Source organism: Vombatus ursinus, unplaced genomic scaffold (assembly GCF_900497805.2).
Source record: "Vombatus ursinus unplaced genomic scaffold, bare-nosed wombat genome assembly UNPS02014772.1, whole genome shotgun sequence".
In the NCBI taxonomy this organism is placed as follows: Eukaryota; Metazoa; Chordata; class Mammalia; order Diprotodontia; family Vombatidae; genus Vombatus; species Vombatus ursinus.
The window spans coordinates 1895259-1919367 of NW_020954550.1; the positions used below are offsets into that span (position 1 = coordinate 1895259).

Genomic DNA, 24109 nt, shown 5'->3' on the forward strand with positions numbered 1-24109 from the left:
TGAACTCTGGAAGAGGAGTCTTCCTAACTTCAAGCCTGCTGCTCTATCCATTGTACCACCTAGTTACTTGACAGGCACCAAAAGAGGCAAAAAAAAAAGTCCTTGCCTTCAAGGAATTAACAATCTAATGGGAGAGACAAACAAATATGTACAAAAAAGGTATATATACATATATATTTATATATATATATTAAATATTATATATTTATATTGTATATATTATATATATTAAATATTATATATTTATATTATATATATATATAATAGGAGAAAAAGCATTAGAATTAAGAGAAGTTGGTAAAGACTTCTTATGGAAAAATGGGATTTTAATTGAGACTTGAAGGAATCCAGAGAAGCCAGTAGGCAGAGAGGAGGAGGGAGAAGCAAAGGATTTTGTATTTGATCCTGGAAGCCATAGGGAGCCACTGGAGTTTATTGAACAGGGAGAGTGACATGATCAGACCTGTACTTTTAGGAAAATCACTATCACTTTGGTGCCTGAATGGAAAATGGCTTAGAATTAGGAGAGACTTGAGGCAGGCTGACCCACCAGCAAGCTACTGTAATTGCACAAACATGAGGTGATGAGGACCTGCATTAGAGTGATGGCAATGTCAGAGTAGAGAAGGGAACATATTCCAGAAATGTCGCAAGGGTGAAATTGGCAGGTCTTAGCAACAGATTGGATATTGGGGGGGGGGGGGGGGGGGGAGGGAAAGGGGAGAGGGGGGAAAGAGGGGAAGGGGGGATCCCGGGGGGGGGGGGGGGGGGGGTGGACCCGGAGGGGGGGGGGGGGGGGGGGGTGGAGATGAGAGACAGTGAAGAGCTGAGAATGATGCTAAGTTGAGATCCTGAGGGGCTGGGAGGATGCTGTTACCCTGTATAGTAATGGGGTGGAGGGTAGGGGGAAGATAATGAGTTTGGTTTGGGACATGTGGAGTTTAAAATGTCTATTGGACATCCAATTTAAGAGGTCTAAAAGACTGTTGAAGATGCAAGATTGGAAGTCAGCAGAGAGGGCAGGACAGTTAGATTTGAAAATCATTCACATAGAGATGGTATCCAGAAGAACTAATGAGATCACCAAGTGAAGTAGTGTATAGGGAGGAGAGGAAAGGGCTGAAGAAAGAACCAGGTGGGACACAAAGTTAGAGGGCACGACCTGGATGGAGATCCAGCAAAGGAGATTCTGAGGAGTGGTCAGAGAGGTAGGAGGAGAACCAGGAGAGGGTGGTGTCCTGAAACCTTGAGAGAAGAGAGGATCAAAGAGGAGAGTGATGAATAGTATAAGGTCCAGAATTCCCCTGGCTGGGAGCCCTGTGCCTTCCCCATAACAATGGGGTGAAGAGGTCAAGGGGCTCCAGACTGATAATAAGGTTTTAATCAATTATTATGGATACTTACAAACAGGGGCAATCTGGGATAACTGTTGCACAATTCAGTAGATCCCAGGAAAGAACCCCTAAAATCCCTGTGGTAATTATACAAATCAGACAAAAGGAGGAGGAACCATAGGGTGCTTCACTACACATTGGTGGATATTTTGGGTTTTTCTGATTAATGTTCTGGCAAATATTTTAGCTCATACTTAGTATTGAACCCAGTTCCCAAATATCCAGGCATTTACTAGGTGCTGTTGGTTAAATTCCCAGGCACTCAAGGTTAGGTACCAGTCATGTACTGGTCAAGTACAGGTCACAGCATCTTAAGTTATGACTCAGTGCTTGAACTATGATTCAGTATCTAAGTTGTGATTTTTAACAGGTCACCATGCCCAGGCTTCCACCTTTCACAGAGTTTAAGTTAATGGCTTTCACTTCTTACTGTGTATTATGGCTTTTCCCCAGTATGGACCCCACGAACAATATCAAAGTATACAGAGAGGTTGAGGAAAATGAGGACTGAGAAAAGATCATTGGATTTAGCATTTAAGAGATCATTGAGAGAGCAGTTTCAGTGTAACGACGAGGTCAGGAACCAGATTGTAGATGGTTACGGAGATGGTTACGGAGGCATCTATTGTAGACAGTTTTTTCAAGTAGTTTAGCCACAACAGACCAAGAGATATAGGACTACAATTAGTGAGGATGGAAGGAACAAGTGAGTTTTTTTATGCTTTGCTATAAAAAGAGCATTACTGCAGAGAGACAACATAGTATAGTAGGTGGAGAGTTGGTCTTCAAGTCAAGAAGACTTTAATAAATTCTAATTGACTTGACTTGACCTGGGTTCATTCCTGCCTCTGACATATATTGGCTGCATGATCATGGGGAAGTTATTTAATTTCCCAACACCCTCAGGCAGCTCTGTAAGATTGTAAATTTCAAAGAAGGTGCTGGCTTGCATTGGTAGAGGAAGTTCTTCTCCTGGAATTCCATATATATATTACTGACACGGTGTTGGTGGCAGGCATATATATATATATATATATGAAATGCCTGCCACCAACACCGTGTCAGTAATGTGTACCCTCATGCATCTTAACAGGTTTCTGAGGATAGACATTATAAATGCACAAAAGAGATACTCCTGTTTTTAGATCTACAGCTAGAAGGGGCCACAGAGCGCAAAGTCATCTAACTGCTTCCTTTTAGAGTTAAAGAAACTGAGGAGGCCAAGGGAGATTAAATGATTTACCCAAGCTCACACAAATAGTAGCTATCACAGGTGGGATTTGAACCTAGATTCTCTGACTTTTGTTCAGTCATGTCTGACTCTTCATGACCCCATTTTCTTGGCAGAGATATTATAATGGCTTGCCATTTCCTTCTCCAGCTCACTTTACAGATGAGGAACTGAGGTAAGCAGGATTAGATGACTTGCCCAGACTCACACAGCTAGTAAGGGTCTGAAGCTGGATTTGAATTCATGAAGATGAGTCTTCCTGATTCCAAGCCCAGTGCTCTATCCACTGCACCACCTAGCTGCCCATTCTCTGACTATAGTCAATACTAGTACCACAGGACCATGAATTTACTTTAGGAGGGATGACTGTAGTTTGGAGAGCAAGATATCAGTTAAGAAGTCTTTATAGTGACATCTTTGAGCAATAGTACACAGCCCCAATACAAATCTCCAAAAAGGGAAGGTTCAAGGTAACCAGTAAAGACAGGGAGAAAATAGGCCTCTGGTGTGATTTTCCAAGGTTCTCACCTCTGCTCTGGGGTGGGTAAGGGGAGGAGAAAAGAGGGGGAAACACACTATCACACAGTGCATACATGGCCCTTTTCCATTCTGGCACCCAGTAAGAGGTCACAGTAAGTGACTTACCCATAATAAGTGACTGCTGCTTTCCTCTAAGTTATACTGCCTGTAGTGAGGATGAGCCTTGAGCTAAATGGATGGAGGTGGTAGAGATTGGTGGTGTTTTGATTCTGGAGCACTATAAGGATGAATTGAAACAAAATCCTAGTTTCTTCATTACCCTCAATTGCCCTTCTCTTACTTTCCTTCCTCAACTAAGTCTCCCATCCTCCACTGCACAGTTCTCTTTTTTCTTGGCAAGGGTAGGAAAGGTCTAACTAACTAGGAAGTTGATGTGGGTAGTTAGAGATGGAAGATTATAGACTTGTTATGGAGTGGAATTGCCTTAGGAATGAAGATAACTAGCTATATGTCCTTCCCCCAAGATTAAATACTCATCAATTGATTTGTTTTAATAATCTGGAAATAAAGCTGGTATACCAGGTAGTGTAGGTGGATTTGGAATAAGGAAGACCCAGGTTCAAATCCCACTTCTGACACTTACTAGCTGTGGGGCCATGGACAAGTTGCCTAACCTTTCTGAGTTGCAATTTTATCATCTGTAAAATGGGAGTAATATACCTATAATACTTACCTCAGAAAATTGTTGTGAGGCTCAAATGAAAAAAATACATAAAGAACTTTGAAAAGTTTAAAATACTATATGAATTCCATTATTATGAACAAGCAGTGGAAACTGTGCTTTCTGAGATAGAAATGAAAGAATGTAGGAATTTTTTAAAGAATATGATATAATAGGACAACAAATCTAGTTAATAACCTATAGCTGTGGCCTTCAGGTCTTGAGTTTGGTCCTAAGGAGTTTCTTGTTAGCATTGATATAAAAGTGTTTCAGTGAGTTAAACCAATCTATAATGTTGAAGATGGGATGGATTTGCATTGTAAGTGAATTGAATTAATGTTAATTTTATAACATCCAGCTATCCCAAGCAGAGTTCATGTAGTTAATATACTCAGGACACACTACATAATTAAAATTATTCAGCAGTTCAAACACTCTAGAGATAGCTTGCTGGTTTAGGAGCTTTTATAAGAAAGATAGGCCAGGATAAAGGAAAGATTAATGAATAGAAAGATACCAGAGATGACATATTGCTGAAAAAAGTCTGGGTAGTTACACTAAGCCTTCCAGATCATTTGACTTTGGGTCTTAAAATTTTCTTCCAGGGGAAGAAAGAGTGATTGGGGAAAAAAAATGCTTTTATTTTCTGTTTCTAAGAGGATTCCTCTTAAAGCTTGTGTGTGCACACACACTTTTGTATGTTGCAAAATATATTTAAAATTTTTCCCAAAATTAACTTTCAGAGAAAATTAAGAGTGAAACATGTGGGAGAAGTGGATTTTCCCCTCCTTCTTTGACATCCTTGGATGTCAGTTGAGTAAGTAGAAGAACTTCTGATAAATAGAAGGATTCCTGATAAACAAAGCTGGACTGGGTTGAAAATTTGTGGCAGAGAGCTGGACCCTCGTCATACCCACGCACTTTGTCACTGAGATAGGGTAACCCATGGTAACTGAGCTCATCTCAGTTAAGGGACAGAGTGCCTCCCCTCCTCATTCCTCTATAAAAGAGACCTATCAAAGATACCCTACCAGTTCCAAGCAACCAGCTCAGACAAAGGTGAAGGAAAAACTGAGCCCCGACCTGGTGAGAAGAGTGACAGTCTACAAGGTATAGAATGTCGCCTGCCTTCAAACTTCAGTGTCACTTCATCCTGATCTTTCTGGGAGCTCTTAGAGGAGAGACCAGATACCTGGAGGTGAGTGAATATTACACCCAAATCTTCACACCTTTCCTCCAACTTTCAGCTTCAGGTAACTTGCCTCTCTATTGCATTTCTTTCTTTCTTTCTTTTTTTCTTCTGTCTCTGTAAAGGTCAGTTTGCTTTTTCTTCCTCTGAGACTGCAGACAGTACATGGGAGAATCCCCAGTGGCCATTCCTATCCACTGGGTTTCCCTAGACTAGTTTCTTCCTCCCTGGCCCCATGAGAATGCTCTGTTCTTAGGCGGATCAGGACCTTCTGACTGGGTCTTGGAGGGTCGGGAGGCATCAGAGGTTGGTTATAGGACATCAGAAGATGCCAGCTGCTGTTCCCCCTCGCTTCCCTCCCTCCGCTCTTGCCTCTGCTGTCGTGCAAGGAGGACTTCCATATACTCGTTTCTCTTCTCTCACCCTCCGAACTTTTCCCTGGTGGCCCAGTCGTGTGATCTCCAGGTCTTTCTGTTCTTTTCCAGCTGCGGGAGGTTGCAGAAGCCGACCCTTTCTTGTTCTTCAGCGCCGACCTGAAGCGGGAGCTGTCCGAGGAACAGCTCTATCACCGCTCGCTGAGTGAGTATCTCCAGTTTCACAGCCCAGACGGAAACTGTCCGGGGCATATGGAAAGTTGAGACTGTGTCTGTGCTAGGGGCAGACGGAACGATCTCGGGAAGTTAGACAAAAAAAGGTGGAAGGGATAGAGCCAGAAGATGTGGGGCTCCCCAGGGTTTTTGATCCAGGCTAGGAGGGGAAGCTGTCTGAACCTTGGGTCAGAGGAGAGCAGGACCAGGGGGTTAGGGAAACCAGGGATGCGTCCCTGTTGGGAGCTGGGAGCTCTGTGCAAGAAAGACAGTGGGAAGTCCAGAGAGGTCGCGAGTAAGGGGACTGACTGCGGTTTGGGGCTGGAGAAAGGAGTCTCCAGCTCAGATCCCAGATGCCGCGTCGCCGTACTATTGCCGACCTGACTACCGCCCGACGCCCACCACCCTTCGTTCCCCTCCAGAATGCATAGACATGCTGAGCATCGAGGGTCAGTTCACCTTCACCGCGGAGCAGCCCCAGCTGCACTGCGCCGCCTTCTTCATTGGGGAACCGGAGGAAGTCATCTCCATCCAATACGACCTGGTCAACATTGACTGCCACGGCGGAGACTTCCTGAAGGTGAGAATGACGACCCTATACCCAGAGCCTTCTCTCGCCCACCAGTGAGCTACTACAGATGGAGTTGGGGCTCAGGGGAATGGTCGTTACATATAATGGAGCTGGGCTGAGCGGGGCACAAGGTGTCTGGGAGCAGCCAGGGACCCCCATGTCCTGGTTCCTTCGCCCTCCCCACCACCCACCTCCAGAGAACTTTCAGTCCTTCCGTCGTGTCCTTTTCTGCAATATACAGCCCCTAGTCTCCCGACCTTTGAGACTATCTGTCCTAATAGACTGTGTGCACACAGTCCCGGGCAACAAAGCCTGGTGTTCCCCAGCAGTCAAGGGATGTGAGTGTCTTGGGGTGGGACAGCAATGGAGAGGTATCCTAGACTAGCAGCCCAACGCTCGTGAGTTAAGGGACAGCTCTCAGAAAGATCCAAGTGCCCTCCCAGGGAAGAATGGAGCTCATAGGGATCATATCATCATAAATTTAAAGCTGCAAAGGGATTTAGTACAGCCCCGTCCTTTTATAGGTTAGGAAACTGAGGTACAGAGAGTTTGTGACTTGAGTAAGGTGGTATAGGCAGTAAAAATCAGAATTCTCTGACTCCAAATCCATCATCTGCACACTTCTTTCCTTTTGTTTGGTATTGCTGGGACAAAGTCTCTCCTCCCTGAAACTGGTCTGGGGGAAAGTGAGATTAGTAAGTATATTAGCACCCTGGCAGGAATCCAAGGAAAGGTATGGACCTGGCAAGAGAGAATCCCCCTTGGACCCCTCAAATATTGGGACAAATATTCTTAACAGGTTAGCTGAAAGGGGATGCTCTCTATCCAATTAAAATAATTATGATTAAAACATTGAAAGTGCAAATGTTTTGGCATCTGTAAAAAACAATAGAATTGCCTACTTTGGTGCTGTAACATTCAGTAGAGGGTATTTGCTCAGGGTTGAGCTGGAAGCCTGTGGTGACTTGGACCTCTTACTTACCTACCACCAAGAAAATTAATAAGGGAAAGAAATGCTTCTAAAATATTAAAGGATTATTGTATTTGTTGAAAATTTTATCATTTCCTATTGATGTTTCCCATCTCTGACCTCCACTGATGTTCTCCTCTAGTGCCTCCTCATGGCCTGGTGGTGAACCTGGGCTCTCAAAAGTTGTGCCCTTTGAGTCCCACTTCTGAAAGACTTTACCCTGATGGAAAGCTTCTAGTATAGACCTGGAAAATGTGCAGCTGACAACCTGGCTAAATGCAGAAAGTGTGGGTTTGTTTGTCTGTTTTTTAAGACTTCAACAACTCATGTCTGCTAAGTCCTTAGAGGAGGAAAAGCTTCTTATTTATGTCTTCTGCAATTAAATCTTAGATCTTGGAACATCTAAATGCATGGGAGAAAACCAACATATATAACCATTTAGGGGCAAAGTTACTACTCCCAAAATTCATAACTTTCTACTAAGTATCCAAATTTCACCAGGGGGTAACTTGTCAAAAGGAATAAATGTAAAGATTTAATTATAAATTTCAGTAACAAAAGTGAAGCATTATCTGTGGTTTCATTTATCCTTGTGGTGACTATTATGAAGTGTGTGTGTGTGTGTGTGTGTGTGTGTGTGTGTGTGTGTGTGTGTTGATTGGGGGATTGATTATAAGGAAGGAAAACAAGCCACACATAGCCAAAGTATATTTAGAATAAATTGCAAGCAAGCTGGATGGTGGCAGGGAGGGGAGTATAAAATTATCAGTTATCTGAAGGTTACATTTGAGACTGAAGACCTGTTTTGAAAAAAGACACATTCCTTCTTTCTTTCTTTTTCTCTTCCTTCCTTCCTACCTTCCTCTCTTCTTCCATTCCTTCCTTCTTGAATTTTCCCCCATTAAAAACAAACAAGTAAACATCTATGTTTTGGGTACTGACAGAATCAACAAAATCAATCAACCAATAAACTTTCCATTTTTACATTACTGAAGGTTTTTGATGGTTGGATTCTTAAAGGAGAGAAATTTCCCAGTTCCCAGGATCATCCTCTTCCTATGTCTGACCGGTACATAGATTTCTGCAAAAGTGGCAATATCAGAAGTTTTAGCTCATCACAGAATGTGGCTATGATTTTCTTCCGGATTCATGAGACAGGCAATGGATTTACAATAACCATAAAGAAAAACCCTAACCTCTTCCGTAAGTGCTTTCTCTATTTCTTTTCAGTGAATAATTAGGCCTTTTGGTGAAAACCTATGCTTCAGAGTTGTCTGTGTGCTCAGGAAATGTGAACTGAGGAATAGTTTGGTGTTTTCTTAGAAATCCTTTTCATAAACAAATAAATCTGGAAATTTACTAATAGGATCTTTTGTTTTGATCATAAGGAAAACCAAGTCATGCTTTGTAATTTGTGTGCCCAACCTAGGGAAAGTACAAGAAATTTAAATCTTTCTCCCTAATACAATAGGCCTAATGACAAAAATGTTAATACTAAATCATTCTATTGTCTAGGATTAGCTTGACAGAAATTGCCTGCCCAGTCACTGGGAGGATTTTTTTTTTCTCAGAATTGAAAGACAGCATCTTATATAAAAGTATTTCATTTTATTTGTTTATGGTTTTCTGAACATGAACAATTTGAGCTATTACACTGCTTATTATAGCTTATAAATACTTATGGGCTTCTGCTACCCAGAATGGCTGGAATCAGGATGTTCTCCTTAACTACATTTTCTGATTAAGTGAGGAGCATTCAAATCAGTCAAATAGCAGGTTAGTTCCATGAGATGAACTCATTTCTTCCATGATACATCCCTGGTAAGGATAAACTCCATAGGATATGGGGACCTGCCTCATCTTAGTTTTCTAGTTGATTTATTTGCTGCTTTTTTAAAAAGGGTAATATTGAATAAAAAGTATCTCTAATGGTTAAAAGCAATATGAAACTAAGAGGGAAATGAAATATGTCTAGAATGCTAATACAAGTAGAAAGCAGGACACTTTAGTAATCACTGAAAAAAAAAGATGGATGTTAAAAAATAAAGTTTCACTAGAAATATAGGAAGCTGTGAATGATTTTGGAAAACAGTGAGGTAATTAGAAAATATTCAATAAAGTTTTTAGCAATGAGAACTGGGTTGTCTCTGGATCTCTTAGCTAACTGAACAAAGACTACATCTAGGCTGAGAGGTTAAAAAAGTTTCAGAAATTTCTGAGGAATGAGAGTCAAGTGGATTAAGAGAAGCAATGGAGGAGTCTCCTGTGCTAGTCCCAAGTATAGCCATGAATATGCATCCTTGGAGAAATCACTTAATCTCCATAGACTTTAGTTTCCTTAAGTCAAAGTTCTTTTGAAGTTCTTTCCAGATATAGCCATCTGGAATAGGAAACTTTACTTTATCTAACCTTCAGTCCCACTCTCTCCAGCAGGATAGATTTTACTGTACAAGTCTTTCAGTAGAAGGATTCCCACCTTTGTCTAGCCCACTCTGACTCCTGAGTAGTATATATAAACACTTAGTAGGACTTTAAAACATTTTTTCTTTGGTTTGAAGATTTTGCATAGGCAGCTTAATGTCAAGTGCTTTATAAACCCAAAATACTTCATACACATCAGTTATTATTATTATGAGGTTATTATTATTCAGATCATCAGACTTCCTTCTTGAAATAATATGTTCACCACAGCACTAGTATTTTGGGAATACTAATTGTATAGAAGATTGGATTCTCAAAGGGGCTAAATTTTCCACTTCCCAAGATCATATTTTCCTATGTCTGTGGGAACTGCAGTGTTCATACAATGATTTGTAGTAGGGATAGGTACCTGTGATTTATTGGCATAAGAAACTCTCCAGTTTGGCATAAGGGACTTAACCAATGTAGTTCTCCACTTTCTCTGCAATGTATAGTCTCAGAGAGTTATCTAAAGCATTGAAAGGTCAGGCATCTTGGGTCACATAATCATCAGCTTTTTTTTTTTATTTTTTAATTTTAGGCAACTGGGGTTAAGTGACTTGCCCAGGGTCACACAGCAAGTAATTGTCAAGTGTTTGGTCTGAGGCCAGATTTGAACTCAGGTCCTCCTGACTTCAGGGCCAGTGCTCTATCTGCTGCACCACCTAGCTGCCCCCATCATCAGCTTTTAGATGTGGAACCTGAAGCTAGGTCTTCCTGACTTGGAGACCTGCTCTCTATCCACCAGACCATGATATCTCCCCTAAAGTTATTTATACAACTAAATGTATAATAGCAGATTTTTATAAAAGCTTTTTTATAATTTATATTTTGATGTATAATTTATATTAATTTATATAATTTATAATTTCTGCCTTTTTACAAAGATGAACCACTAAAATTATGCTGTAGAGGCCTTGTTTCAATTTGGGTTAGAAATGCTTTATCTAGAAAGGGCAAGAATTAGGAATGCAAAGATTTTTTTTAACATGAATAACAAGATAAATAAATAACTACTTTTTAAAAGAAGGAAATGCCTCATCTCTCAACCAATCAACCAACAAATATTTATTAATGGCCTACTATATGCCAGACACTCAGCTAATCACTGAAGATGCAAAAAGAAGCAAAAGACAATCATTTCCCCCTCGAGGAGCTCACAATCTAATGGGGACATGACAACTTCCATTTTTGAGTTGTTTTTGATACCAAAGGGCCTTCCTAGTACACTTATAGCTTTTTTGTGACATTCAGATTTCAGTTCAGTCACTTTATTTGTGTCCAAGTCCTTTTGACCCCATTTAGGATTTTCTTAACAAAGACACTGGAGTGGTTTGCTTTCTCCTTCTCCAGCTCATTTTGCAAATGAAGAAACTGAGGCAAATAGGGGGAAGTGACTGGCCCAGAGTCACAGAGCTACTAAGGGTCTGAAGTCAGATTTTGAATTCAGGGCTTCCTGACTTCAGGCCTAACACACCTAGCTGCCCACAGGGCTACTAATAGGAACTTTTACGGATTGGGGATAGTGTGTAGGGCCTTCCAACCTAAAACAGGGTCTGTAACTCTTCCATAAAGGAATATATACAAGTTATAACTAATGAAGCTGGGCTTTTTTGTCTCTTACCTGTTCTAAACAGCCTGCAATGTCATCTCTCAGACCCCAAATGGAAGGTTTACCATGGTGATTCCTCATCAGCACAGAAACTGCAGTTTCTCTATCATTTATCCAGTGGTTATAAAAATCTCAGATCTCATATTGGGGCACTTAAATAACCTTCAGCTAAAGGTGAGTTGTTTTGCTGTTCACTGAAGTGTTTCTTAAGGTTGTACCTGTAACGGTGCCAGTAATCTGATTGGCCTATCTGTACCATTTGTACATTTTATCACTGTGTTTATGTCCATGTCTATGTGTTTTCTCCTACACTGTTATTAAAATCACATTCATTTATCCTTGCTTCTTTTAACCACGCCTCTCTCCCACCCCTCATCTTAAGCTTTAATCACCTACCCAGGTGTCCTGATTATCTGAATAATTTTCATTGTGGAAGAAATATTTCAAATGAGTGATGCTGGGCTGTATTATTACCATCCAACTCACTTGTGCTTGCTTCTTTCATGAAAAAGCTCCCTAGCTGAATCATGGCAATGTTATGAGTCATCTGCCCAGGTGTTTCTCTGATTATCTGAATTTTTTTTATATGCGTGAATGTCTCAGAATTATAAAATTATATTGTAGAAGAATGCAGCTGGTGTAGTACAAAATCTTGTTTTGACATTGGAAAGCATAGTGATGTGTTACTGAAGCTGTATAAATAGAATGTTAAAAATCTACTAGCCTTCCCTCCCTATGACTCCTCTTCCCCTTAAAATCATCCTTGGACTTGACAGGGTGGCTGATTCTCTCCTGGCTGGCCACTCTTAAAGGCCACTCTGCTCCCTCTATTGCTTCCCTTCCCTAACTGTATCCCTTCCTCTTCCCTTCCTTCCATAACCACCCCAGAGCTCCAAAGAGACTTCATGAAGTTTTCACTTTGCCTTTAGAAATTAGTTAGCCTGAGCTGGACTTCTGACCTTACACCCTTCCTCCTTTCCCCAACTAAATGCCCCCACCCAATCCTCAGCTTCAGAATACAACATATTAAATATGATATAAATGTGTATGTGGTATACATGATATTTGTACTGATGTTATACATGGCATGTATGCTTAATCAGTGGATAATTAAACATTGGCTTATTTATTTATTATTTAAACAATTAAACATTGGTTTCTGTATAATGTTTCTATAAACATTATACCTTGACATTGTGGGCCATTAGAGGACAAGGTCTTCCTCTTTGTACCATGAGTACCCAGCATAGTGACTTACAAGACAGATAAAGTGGTTTCTCAAAAAATGCTTGTTGAAATGCAACATGGAGTAGTGATAGCACCATTAGATTTAGAGGACCCAGGTTTGAAACCAGGCTCTGTTGAATACTACCTGTGGGACCTTGTGTAGATAACATCTTTTCTATCTATATAATTAATGTATGGATTAAACTGAATGATCGCTAACTTCACTTCTGGTTTTATATCCTATGAGTCCCTAAATCAGGGGTGGGGAACCTGCAGCCTTGAGGCCACATATGGCCTTCTAGATCTTTAAATGCAACCTTTTGATGGAATCCAAATTTTATAGAACAAATCCTAAAATCAGAATTTCACCACCCCTGCCCTAAATTATATCCCTCTCCCAGCCCCCATTCCAGTCCCTATGGATTTCGGAATGAATAAAGGAATAAATACCATCTGTTGATATAGTTTTGTCTTTCATGGAACATCCTCCACCTACATATTTATCTGTATTAATGTCCTCCATTTTAAATTATAGTTCTTAGAGGACAGGAATTATATCTAGTTTACTTCTCATCACTTGTTATTTCTAGGGGCAGTACTTATAAATACAGCTTAATGATGATTAACATAATGATTGATATGTAACAAAAGCTAGCTCTTTAGAATGAAGGATTGCTTTGCCAGGAAATCTCAGTAGGTAGGGCTTAAAGTACTGCCAAAGGGATTAAGGCGGGGATTCTTATCGTGGGGTCCATGAACTTGTTTTTTGTTTTTTGTTTTAATATTTTGATAACTATTTCAATCTAATTGTTTTTCTCTGTAATCTCATGTTTTATTTTATGCATTGAAAAACATGATTCTAAGGAGAGGTTCATATTGCCAGATTGCCAACAGAGTCTGTGACAGAACAAAAGGTTAAGAACTCTTGGATTAAAGAATACAGAGGGATATGTTATTTTACATAAAACCTCAAATGAGAAATGTGGGAGGGTTTGAGTGACTGCATTTGAACTGGAGAATTTATTTTAGCTGGCCTGGAAAAGAAAAAAAAAAGAGGCAAGGCAGCCTTAGTCTTTAATGCTCAATCAGGAATCAACTGTATGAGCAGTAAATTTTAGGGTGCTAGTCTCTCTTTGAGAGACAGAATAGTATAATGGATTAACAGCTTCCCTTGGAGTCAGGAAGACCTTGGTGCAAGTACATCTTCTGATACATAATGTCCATGTGTCCCTGGGCAAGTCATTTACTTCAGTGCTATAGGCAATTCTCTAAGACCATAAATTTCAGAGAAAGTGTTGACCTGCAAAGGGAGCAGGGCTTTCCTCACCTGGGAGTTCCATAGAGTACTGAAATCACAGGTCCCAGTTTTATTCCTAGTCCTTTCTTTAAGTGCTCATGAATAATTCAAGACATTATCACTAAGCCTACTACAGTAGAAAGTATACTATATAGACTTTTAATAAGAGGTTTTTTGATGAAGAACAGGAGGAAGGAAGAAAAAAAAATCCTTGATTATATTAGACATATGTCTGAATTTCTGTAACCCTGGTTCAATTCATGAAAGAATTTTTAAAATTCAGCATGCGTGTGCAAAGGATTTGATGATTCAATTTCTCAGACAACTCCTGTGCTCTTCACAGTTTTCTACTCTATAGTTCAGATCCTTGAGTGAAAAACAGTTTAAAGAAATGATTACTCAACATATTCAGAAAGTAATTCTGATAAACTTTCCTTTTTAAACATGGATTTTAATTTCCGGAGAGCCAGATGCTGCATTTAAAATTAGATGTTTCTGTAAAAGCTTTTAGGGCCATGATTGAGTGAATCCATGCAATCTTTCATTGGTTAAGCACTTTGATTCTATCATTCATTAAAGGCAACCCCTTCTGCTGCTTTATTTTTTTTTTTTATAGAAACCTTCAGTAGGTTGTGGGGGAATAGGAGATTTTGTGGAGCTACTGGGAGGAACTGGATTGGACCCTTCGAAGATGATGCCTTTTGCTGATCTATGTTATCCTTTTCATGGCCCTGGTAAGATATTTGTTTAATGTCCTATTCAAATAATTTTTAAATGAAAACTCTTTTGAAAGATAAAAAGGTCAGTAAGGTTTCCAACATTTCACAGTATACATGTGTTACCTTTGTGTGAACCAAGAAGAACACTGAATTTGGAGTCAGAAGACCTGGGTTCAAATCCTAGCTCTCCTAACTTAAAACCTGTATGACCTTGGGCAAGATATTGAATGAATTAATTTAAAAAGCACTTACTATGTGTTAAGCACCTACTATACACCAAGTACAGTGCTAGGTACTAGGGGTCCTACTACAAAACAATTCCTGTCCTCAAGGAACTTAACATCCTAAAAAAGGAATACAGCACATATAGGTGAGTGGTGGACAAAGAGGGTAGTTTTGGTCTGGAGGGTCACAGGAATGGTAAGTGAAGCTATAGGTCATTCCATTATCAGTAATGACAGTAGTAATGGAACCTTTGCTTTGATTACTGATCCCATCACAAAAAGGTAGAAATGGGACAGTGGGAGGAGAGAAATGGATTTGTAGGGCAGATGGCTATATGTCTGATAAACTCTGGTTTCCTGGAGGTGGATGACTAGCTGGAATATGAAACATGGTCTGGATATTGTAAGTTAAATGAGTTTGCCCTCACTCACCCATCAATCAAGATAGCTTAGCTCAAGAGCTGAATTCCAAAATTGAGCAGTTTAACTCCCTTGGGGAAGTGGAACTGTTCTCTGGTGGAGAATGGTTCCTTTTTCTTCATCTGCAAGGTGAGGGCGTGAAAATACAAGATTTCTAAAGTTCTTTCCAGCTCTAAATCCTGTGACGGCTATGTTGGAAGTATTGCATATTGTAACCTGAAAATTGAACTGAAGAAACACAAAACCCACTTTATCAGTACCTCTGATACCTTATGGAAGGCTTGTCTGGCAAGAGCAAAGGAACAAACAAATGTATTCCAAAACTGTGAGGTGAGCAAAGTTTGTCTCTGTTTTCCCAACAAGGCACTAACAATTTTTACTCTCTTCTCATCCCCCCCCCCATAATGTACTCAGAGGAAAAGTTTTGAAGTTCATTCACCTTGAGGTAGAGATGACTGAAAAGTGCTTAAAGTATTTGCATTTTAACAGGTCCAAAAGACTTAGGCTACAGGAGTAAAGTTCTGATGGTGAACTTTGAAGATGTAGCCAACAAGGAGACAATACATTTGAGGACCAGGTTCTTCCTGGCTTCCCTAAAACCATACTGTGTGAGAAGTCATCTGTATTGCCCACCTGTAGGACTGACTGACTGGTCCTTGACTCAAAAGCCAAAGTGGAAACAAGTGACTTAAGAATGAAAAAGATGGACTTCTGCATGGAAACACCTTGGGGAACTGGTTCTCAAGTCACAGGTTAGGACTTCAGAGGTGGGGAACCTGCAGCCTCAAGGCCACACATGGCCCTCTAGGTTGGGGGTGAGGAGCAAATTTGCTCTGTGAAGTTTGGATTCAGTCAAAGGATCACACTTGGGGCCCTAGAAGACCACATGTGGCCTTGAGGCCAGGAGACAGCATTTCTCTCAAGTGTATAAAATATACATAATATATTTTTGTCTAGATCTAAAGATTCAGGAGTAAAACTAGAGAGGAAAGGAAGACAAAGACTTCCATTCTTGTGATCTCTCTAAAAAAAAACAAATTTTGCTGAAGATAAAATGCCTGTAAGGCATTGCTGAAGTCTTAATGATTAAAATAAAGCACAGAAGCAGAATTAAGAGAGGCTAGTGAGGATTCAGGTCAAAGTAGAAATTGTATTTTTTCCCCCTGGGGATTGGGGGGAGAAGGGGAGTGAGATGTACCTGAACCAAAATTTCGTCATTGTGAGGAGTTCCCTATATAGAAACTCCTTCCACCAACACAGAAAAGCATCTGTCCTGTAACTTAGAGTCTTAGAGAGATACCAGGAGGCCCTGAGAAGTGAAGGAACTTGCCCAGGAACAGAAAGCCACTTCTTGCCAATCAAGACAGCTCCTTAACCATCACTCACCCTCATTTGTGGGCCTTCCTAAAAAACCTAAGAAGACTAGCCAACACGTGTGTTTTAAGCCAGAATTTGGTTTAAGGCACACCTTCCATTGTCATAAGGTAAGAAGATTGTTTTCTAAAAGCCCCATACCAGAGAACAGGGAAATTTGTTTCACATATTCATGTTTACCTTGTTTCTCCTGTCTTTTACACTGTAGGTTCCCTAGTGTTTATCTCCATACTGTGTTCAATATTTAGCTTGCTTGGGGTGGAGCTTGGCAGGACAGGCCTCTAACTGTCAACAAAAAGGTGAATTTTAGGAGATGAGGTTGAGGACCAGAAACAACATTTACCTGAATTATTTAGATAATTGAAGCTAGGGTCATCTTTTAAGGCTCAAATTAAATGGATAATTGCCTCCATTCTCTGCTTCATTTTTCATGTGCTGTTGCACCTTTCACTTTTCTAAGGGGAAAATAATAGTTGGATAATGAGGACTTATGAAGAGCTCTGTGCTTTAAGTTGGACTTTTCTGAGGATCATGCTAAAAGTCTAGTTTGAAATCCCTGAAGCATGCATGACACAGGGGAGAGGAACATTCTACAGCACAAGGTTTCTCATGTGAGCAAAGAAAGAATGACCTCTTTGAAATAGGTGGGGAGTAATTTGGTCCTACTAGTAGAGGCTGTTCGGATCCTGATGAGTACCTGGATTAGAGTAAAAACAGAAACTGATTTTCTCTTTGTGAACTTCACACAGCACAATGCCAATTTATTTCAATCAAAATTTGTCTTTAGCTGGTATTCCTGCACTACAGAACTCACCAGTGCTTCTCTGGATTTGGGTCTGAGGTATCCAAAGCAAACAAAACAGGCTAATAAACATGAAAGTTGGAAAGGGTGGCATTTTGTGCCTAGGTCTGCCGTGCTTTGTCTATTATCAAGAAAGTACATGAGCACCCATTGGCATTATTACCTTCCTTCACAGAGACTGAGAGAGAATCATTATCCTCCTGCCTGTCCTTTTCTTCCTCCTTCCTCTTTTCCAAATGTCCAGTCACTGGAACTCTGTGCTTAGCCACCATACCCATTTTTACTCTGTTGTCACAGAATACTAGAGCTTCAGAGATCATCTAGTCCAGAGGGTCCCAATCTAGGACTATTTGGCAAATAATTATATTATCCTATTGAAATTAATTGGTCTCTATACTTTATTTCTTATAATAATAGTTAACATTTATATAGTGCTTTAATGTTTACAAAATGCTTTATAAATATTATCTTCACAACAATCCTGGGAAACAGGTACTATTATTATCCCCATTTTGCAGATAAGGAAACTGAGGCAGACTGTGATTAAGTGACTTGTCAAGGGTCACATTGCCAGTAAGTGTCTGAGGTTAGATTTGAACTGAAGTCTTCCTGACTCCAAATCCGGGGCTCTCTCCTCTGTGCCACCTATCTATCTATCTGGCAAACACTATATACCTGAGAATTTATTTCCTTTCCTATTTGAATAGGGGATATGGGTAGGTCAACTGAAAGTCAAGGAGCATATGGACAAAAAAAATGGGATTCTGTAATCTATTCCAACCCCCTTGTTGCCCTTGTTCCCCACCCCACTTTCCTGCCTCCTGCTTTGTGTTGCCTCCCCCTTTTGAATTGTTAAGTTCCTTGAGTACAGGAACTGTCTTTCTTTTAATTGTACCCCAAGCACTTGGCACAGTGCCTGGCACATGGTAGGTACCTAATAAATGTTTATTGGATTGAATTTGGGGGGGAACCAAAGCCCAGTGAAATGAAATGATTTATCTAAGGTCACAGAAAAAATTCATGGAGTAGCTAAGCTGAAAACCCAGGCTTCCTGACTCCCAGTGGAATGCCCTTGGGTAGAGAACTACAATTTTGTTTGCCCTGCTAGTTTATTCAGAGGAATATTTCTATGAGCGTGGAGCACTGCACAGAGCCCTAGACTTATTGTCCCGTGACTTGAATTTGAACTTCATTAAGATAATTATTAGCCATATGACCATGTTATCTACTCCAAGTCTTAGCTTTCCCATCTATACAATGAAGCTAGTAACACATGCAATGCCTCCCTCTTGCTTGTTGTGAGGACAGTGCTTTGAAATCCTCTAAAAATGTGAGTCACTATTTCAGGCCTCATGCTTTTCTACTCCCCTAACCTGATCGTGAGCCTAGGTACATGCTTAGCTGGTGGGAACCATATAGGCAAAGCTAGAGCAGGACTTTTCTCTTCTTTTCATTGGGGTACTGCTATTCCCTAGATGCAAGGTGATGCTTGACCTAAAGATGTGCTATGTTAAAGCTAAACAGAGAACTAAAGTAATCTATTATCCGACAGCAGCACCCATCTCAAGATGACTAGGGAATTTAGGAAGACTTCTTTCCATGAACTTCAAAGTGAGTAGTTTGACAGACTGGCTTGTGCCATGTGAATTCTGACTTACTGTGAAATTTAATTTCTTTTCTCCATCCCTAACAGCCCAGATGACAATTGGCTGTGACAATACTGTAGTGCGTATGGTCTCCAGTGGGAAACACATCAATCGCGTGACATTTGAGTATCATCAGCTTGAGCCCTATGACCTGGAAAGTCCCAATGGAAACAGCATTAAGGAATACTGCTTCCCTAGCCTCTGAATTGCCAGGCTAAGATTTCCATGTTGCTAACGAAGTGAGGTTTTACTGAATGTACCATGTACTTCTAAGTCTGATACCCTGGAATCATTGAATCTTTCTACTGTCTAGTACTTAGCTATTTCATACCAGTCAGTATTACCAGCCTTGTACTGGAAATAAAATCACTGCAATCATTTTGTGTTTTCCTTTGGGGTTTAAAATGTGGAAGTGGGCACAAGGTAGAAAATGGTCATTTTTTTTGCCAAGACAAACAAGGCTGAGTAGATCATGTGTGCAACACCTCTGAAAGATGGATCATGTGACATTATGATCTTTTCACACTGGGTAAAACTCCCAAAGGAAGATCCAACGGTGGCATGTGTCTCCTTCAGTTTATAATAGAAAGTCCGGTGTTCCTATGTATGGAAAAGCAGTTGCTTCTGTTTTATTTATTATACCAACTCTCATTTATTTATTGATGTATTTATTTATTTGCAATGCCTTGTTTTTAATAAAAATTTGTAGCATGGAAATATTTTCCTTTCACAACTTCAAACATTAATAAAAATACATTCAAAGTGTTGGCACAATCTTGGTTATGGTTTATTTTTTTCCTCTGAGTAGTTCCCTACTTTGTCACTTTCAGATAGTTTTTGCCATTTTATTAAGACTGAAAAGATGTTATGAGGAATTGTTTTAGATTTCTCAGTCAGCTTAGTAAGATATAAGGAATAGGGCTCCTGAAATAAAAGTTTTTGTGAGGGTAAGGTGAGTTTACAGTTGCCTGGTTAGGGAAGATCACTGAACTTCAGAGAAGCAAAATGTTCTTCATGAGAAGACAAAACTCATGAAGATCCAGTTGGGGGATATGGTACTGGAGTTGCCTGTTTGATTTCAGGGCCTTTTACCAGGCCACGAAAGGAGGACACCCTACCTTCTCCCATTTCCCTCCAATCAGAAAGACCAGCACTAAATTTGAATGTTAGAAAAACCGAGACATTAAGCTCTAAATGGGGACAACGGCAATTTTAGTCATTTGGTCAAGTCACTTCTCTAGAGCTTCCCATTAGATTCAACGAAAAATGATCCATGGGACAATTATTCATAAAACCATCCACCTTATAAAAGCATGCCACTGGTCACCAGGACACTATGGGAAAGATTGTGTGGGAGGAAAATTATTCAAATACAGTTTTTAAATCCCTTCTTTCTTGATCCTGGCCAGACACACGCCCATAGCCTTTTACTGAAACTCAGGAGTAGCTGCAACAAAGGTTTTAGAATAGCCCAAATAAAAGCTAATGACTCCATGAGATGCAAAAAGGAAGAGAGAAAAATGGCAACTACCAAGAATTCAGCAGGAACTGCAATGAGGGTTTTGACAGTCTAGCCAATGTTGGAGAGTTTCTGAGGTCAGCAGAGGAGGAAAATGAGACATATGGGCTATATGTCAGGTGCTGGTGGTGTGTGGATAATGCCTTCATTGGCATTTCAAGCCCCTCTCTGACTGCAGAGAGACTTAGCCAAGCCTTCCAGTGATGTTATAAGTCTTTAGAGAGGTTTGGAACCCAAACTAGGCTCGGAGGAAGTAATGAAACTGTACTCCCTGGGGGAAAGAGCAGTTGTTGCTTTCTATTGCTTTAATGTTCATTTTATCCTATATAAATGTTCTAATTTTCTAAACGTAATGGTGACCTAGGTTTGTTAGCAGCTGGAGGAAGAGAATCTCCTAAACCGGGGCAAACTTCAGAAGTTCCTACTTATCTGTGTGGGAATAAAATAGTCCATAGAAGTTATTCATCATTGAGAACTCCCATGGCATGAATCTGGCTGTCACGTGAGAGGACACATTTTGGTAAATCAATTTACAGAAGTGGGGGGGCGGGGATTGAGTGAGCAGGAAACTCCTCTTCTAATTAGATGGAAAAGAATTCCTTTAGATTCATTCCCTTCTCAGTAGGGGGTTGCAGATATATTTTATTACATGAACAATATTAGTTAAGCTTCCAGGCTAGTTCACAAAAATCCATTTTTATGCCCATAATGAAGTGGAAATACTGGATGTCTTTGTGTACATACGGTGGGGTTGGAGGAATTGAAGGAGAAGAAAGGGATGCTTCTGTGAATATAGAGTACCCTACATCCATCAGTTTTGGGAGTCTGGTCAGTTCCTGCCCCATCCTCTATTTGTCTCTCTTTTTGCTTTTTGGGTGAGGCAATTGGGGTTAAGTGACTCCCCCAGAGTCACACAGCTAGTAAGTGTCAAGTGTCTGGTCTGAGGCCAAATTTGAACTCAGGTCCTCCTGACTCCAGGCCCGGTGCTCTATCCACTGTATCACCTACTTGCCCACCCCCCACCATCCTCTCTCTTAACTCTTGTTTCATCTCTCCATATCTAAATTTCTTGCTGAGCATTCATAACCTGATGCTGCTGGCTATGTGCCCAGACAGCTACAAGGTAGCACAAATGGACAAAGGTAGCAAACAAAGTCTTTTATGTCTTTTGTGGAACATCCTATAAGTTTCCTTTGGTGGCACTCCACAACAAAAACTAGGGCATTTAGATCATTTCCAGTTAGCTTTTCATGCAAAAGGTTAGCTTAATTGGTTGCAGTATACAGTTAAAGAGGTCAAGGCTACAGGTTTAATCTTAATATGGACCATTTAGCTGTGCACTGTTTCCTGGCTATGGATTTCACTCCTAACTTTTTCCATCTGCTTTACAAATTCATGACATTGTTCACTGACTCACCGGGTGAGATAGATTGCGTGAAAGAAAAGAGCCCTGGATACTAGTCTTACTGACAGTGTACTTCATTCAATCTTTTAACAAGCAATTATTCAGCACCTACCATGGACCAGGCACTGTTCTAGGCACTGAAGATACAAAGATAAAAATAAAATTGTTCCTGCTCAAGGAATTTACATGGTATCATCTATATGTAAGCCAGCACAATTTTTGAAAGACCCACAGACCCTTCTTGGGGACTTCTGGATACATATGTGAGGTTAAATCAACAAATATTTATTAAACACTATGTGCAAGACAGTGAGCTAGGCACTGCATATTTACTACCTTATTCTAAACTAACGATGTGGGTTTACCCTAAGGCTCTGTCCATCCTAGGCCCTCCTCTCTTATCTCTCTATACTTTCTTTCTTGATCTCATTCAGATCCATGAGTTCAATAATCTCTATACAGATGATTAAGATCTAATTGTCTGTCCCCAATATCTCTCTTGAATTCCAATTCCACATGGCCAACTGCCTGCCCTACATCCCTACTTGGGTGTCCTATCAGCATCTTAGCTCAGTGGGTCAGAAACAAAACCAATTCATTGTCTTTCCTGATAAATCTCTTCTTTCTTCCTAACTTCCCCTTTTCTGTGAGGGACATAATCATCCTTCTGTCACTCAGTTCCTAACATTGGAGTTATCTTCAATAATTCTTTCTCCCTCACTTCTATATCTGATCAATCACTATCTATCTCTACAACATCTGTACCATCCAGCCCATTTTCTCCACTCACACACTAAATTAGCTCAAGCCCATCTCACCTCTTGCCTAGAATTGTTACAATGGGTCTCTTTGCTTCTAGTATGTCCTCTCTCCAATACAGTCTCCATATAATCACTAAATTAATATTCCCAAAGCACTGGTTTGGGCACACCATCCCTCTGCTCCAACATTTTCAGTGGCTCTTTATTGTCCCTACAACCAAAAACAATGATAAAACTGTAAACTTTTTAGCCTGGAGTTTCCACAATTTGACTCCAACCGATATTTCTAGAATTATTTCATGTGACTCCCTTTTATAAACTTTGCATTCCTCTCAGATTAGTCTATTAGCTATTCTTTTTTTTAAATTATCAGGATGAGGTGTCTTGCCCAGGGTCACACAGCTAGTAACTGTCTGAGGCCAAATTTGAACTCAGGTTCTCCTGACTCTGAGGCCAGTGTGCTATCCATTTAGCCACCCAGCTGCCCCAATTGGCTATTCTTTAAATGTATTGTTCCATCTCCATTCTCTGTGTCTTGCACAAGCTAACCACTATTCCTAGAATACTGTCACTTTTCCACCTCTGACTCTTTAAATTCTTAACCTCTTTCAAGGCTCTTCTTTCAAATGCCACCTCTTTTATGAAGCCTTCCTTGATTCCTCCATCTGTGAATGTCCTTCTACCAGGTAGGTGGTGACCCAGTGGATAGAGTTTGGAGTCAGGAAGACCTGAGTTTGAATCCTGCCTCAGACACTTGCTAACTGTGAGGCCCTAGGCAAGTCACTTAAACTCTATATGCCTTAGTTTCCTCATTATAAAATGGAGATGATAATTGGAGTTGAAGTGGAGGTTAAAATTAGTACATGGCTAAGTATGACAAAATTATAATCTGAGAATTTCTTAATAAAAGTTGTTGTTTTAAAATTGTATATAGTTTCAATCCCCCAAAAAGAGTGAATGCCTTCATGCCAGACTCATGACCGGTTATCTAAACTTTTTTATCAATTGCCACCTGTGTAGGTGGTCTATAGTATACTCCCATTACACTATTGCTTCTTCTTCTCTCTATATTAATCTTCACCCAAATATCCTCTATCATGCCTTCCCTTTCCAATTTCTGAATTCCCTCATATTAATATATGTCATTAATATACAACCCCCTTTTATCTATTAGATATTTATCTTTAGAATAAAATATATCCTTCAAGAGTGTTATTCCAGAAGTGAATAACAGTTCACCAAGTCTCAGTGATATTTATGTGACCAATTTACCTCTTTGTGTTATCTCTATTGGTTATGTTGTTTATTGCCCATACTTTGTGCACTTATGTGTAGACAGCTTGAAGCTGTGTGTTTCATTCCTAGTTCCCTCCTCAAATATTTTTCCCTGGGAAATATTGGACCTATCCACTGATAGTCTTATGCTGAACACTACTCTCTATAGTATTTGTCTTACAAAACTTTGTGATAAATTTTCTCCTTCCCCTCCCTTTTGAGTTT

General features: G+C 40.2%; 1 protein-coding gene across 3 annotated transcripts; it reads left to right on the forward strand.

Moving 5' to 3' along the window:
* Window positions 1–4622: 4622 nt before the first annotated feature.
* Window positions 4623–19302, forward strand: CRHBP (corticotropin releasing hormone binding protein). Of its 3 annotated transcripts, XR_003569185.1 has the most exons (8): window positions 4623–5024; window positions 5501–5594; window positions 6025–6182; window positions 8139–8346; window positions 11241–11389; window positions 14356–14473; window positions 15232–15432; window positions 15592–15874. XR_003569185.1 is itself a non-coding variant. In XM_027863536.1 (7 exons), exons 1-7 carry the CDS (start codon window positions 4944–4946, stop codon window positions 15258–15260), a joined length of 837 nt encoding a protein of 278 aa, XP_027719337.1. In that variant the 5' UTR covers window positions 4623–4943; the 3' UTR covers window positions 15261–15474. The 3 variants fall into 3 exon arrangements, 2 of the variants coding, with proteins under 2 accessions (XP_027719337.1, XP_027719336.1); XM_027863536.1 differs by lacking the exon at window positions 15592–15874 and having other exon boundaries at window positions 15232–15474; XM_027863535.1 differs by lacking the exons at window positions 15232–15432; window positions 15592–15874 and adding an exon at window positions 18972–19302 and having other exon boundaries at window positions 4636–5024.
* The last annotated feature ends 4807 nt before the right edge of the window (window positions 19303–24109 follow it).

What these genes read in the sequence shown, in the direction of transcription:
- CRHBP (XM_027863535.1), top strand. Translation starts at nt 4,944, where the DNA reads ATGTCGCCTGCCTTCAAACTTCAGTGTCACTTCATCCTGATCTTTCTG. An exon ending in GCTCTATCACCGCTCGCTGA is followed by an intron (nt 5,595 to 6,024) that starts GTGAGTATCTCC and finishes GTTCCCCTCCAG; the next exon opens with AATGCATAGACATGCTGAGC. An exon ending in TAAATAACCTTCAGCTAAAG is followed by an intron (nt 11,390 to 14,355) that starts GTGAGTTGTTTT and finishes TTTTTTTTATAG; the next exon opens with AAACCTTCAGTAGGTTGTGG.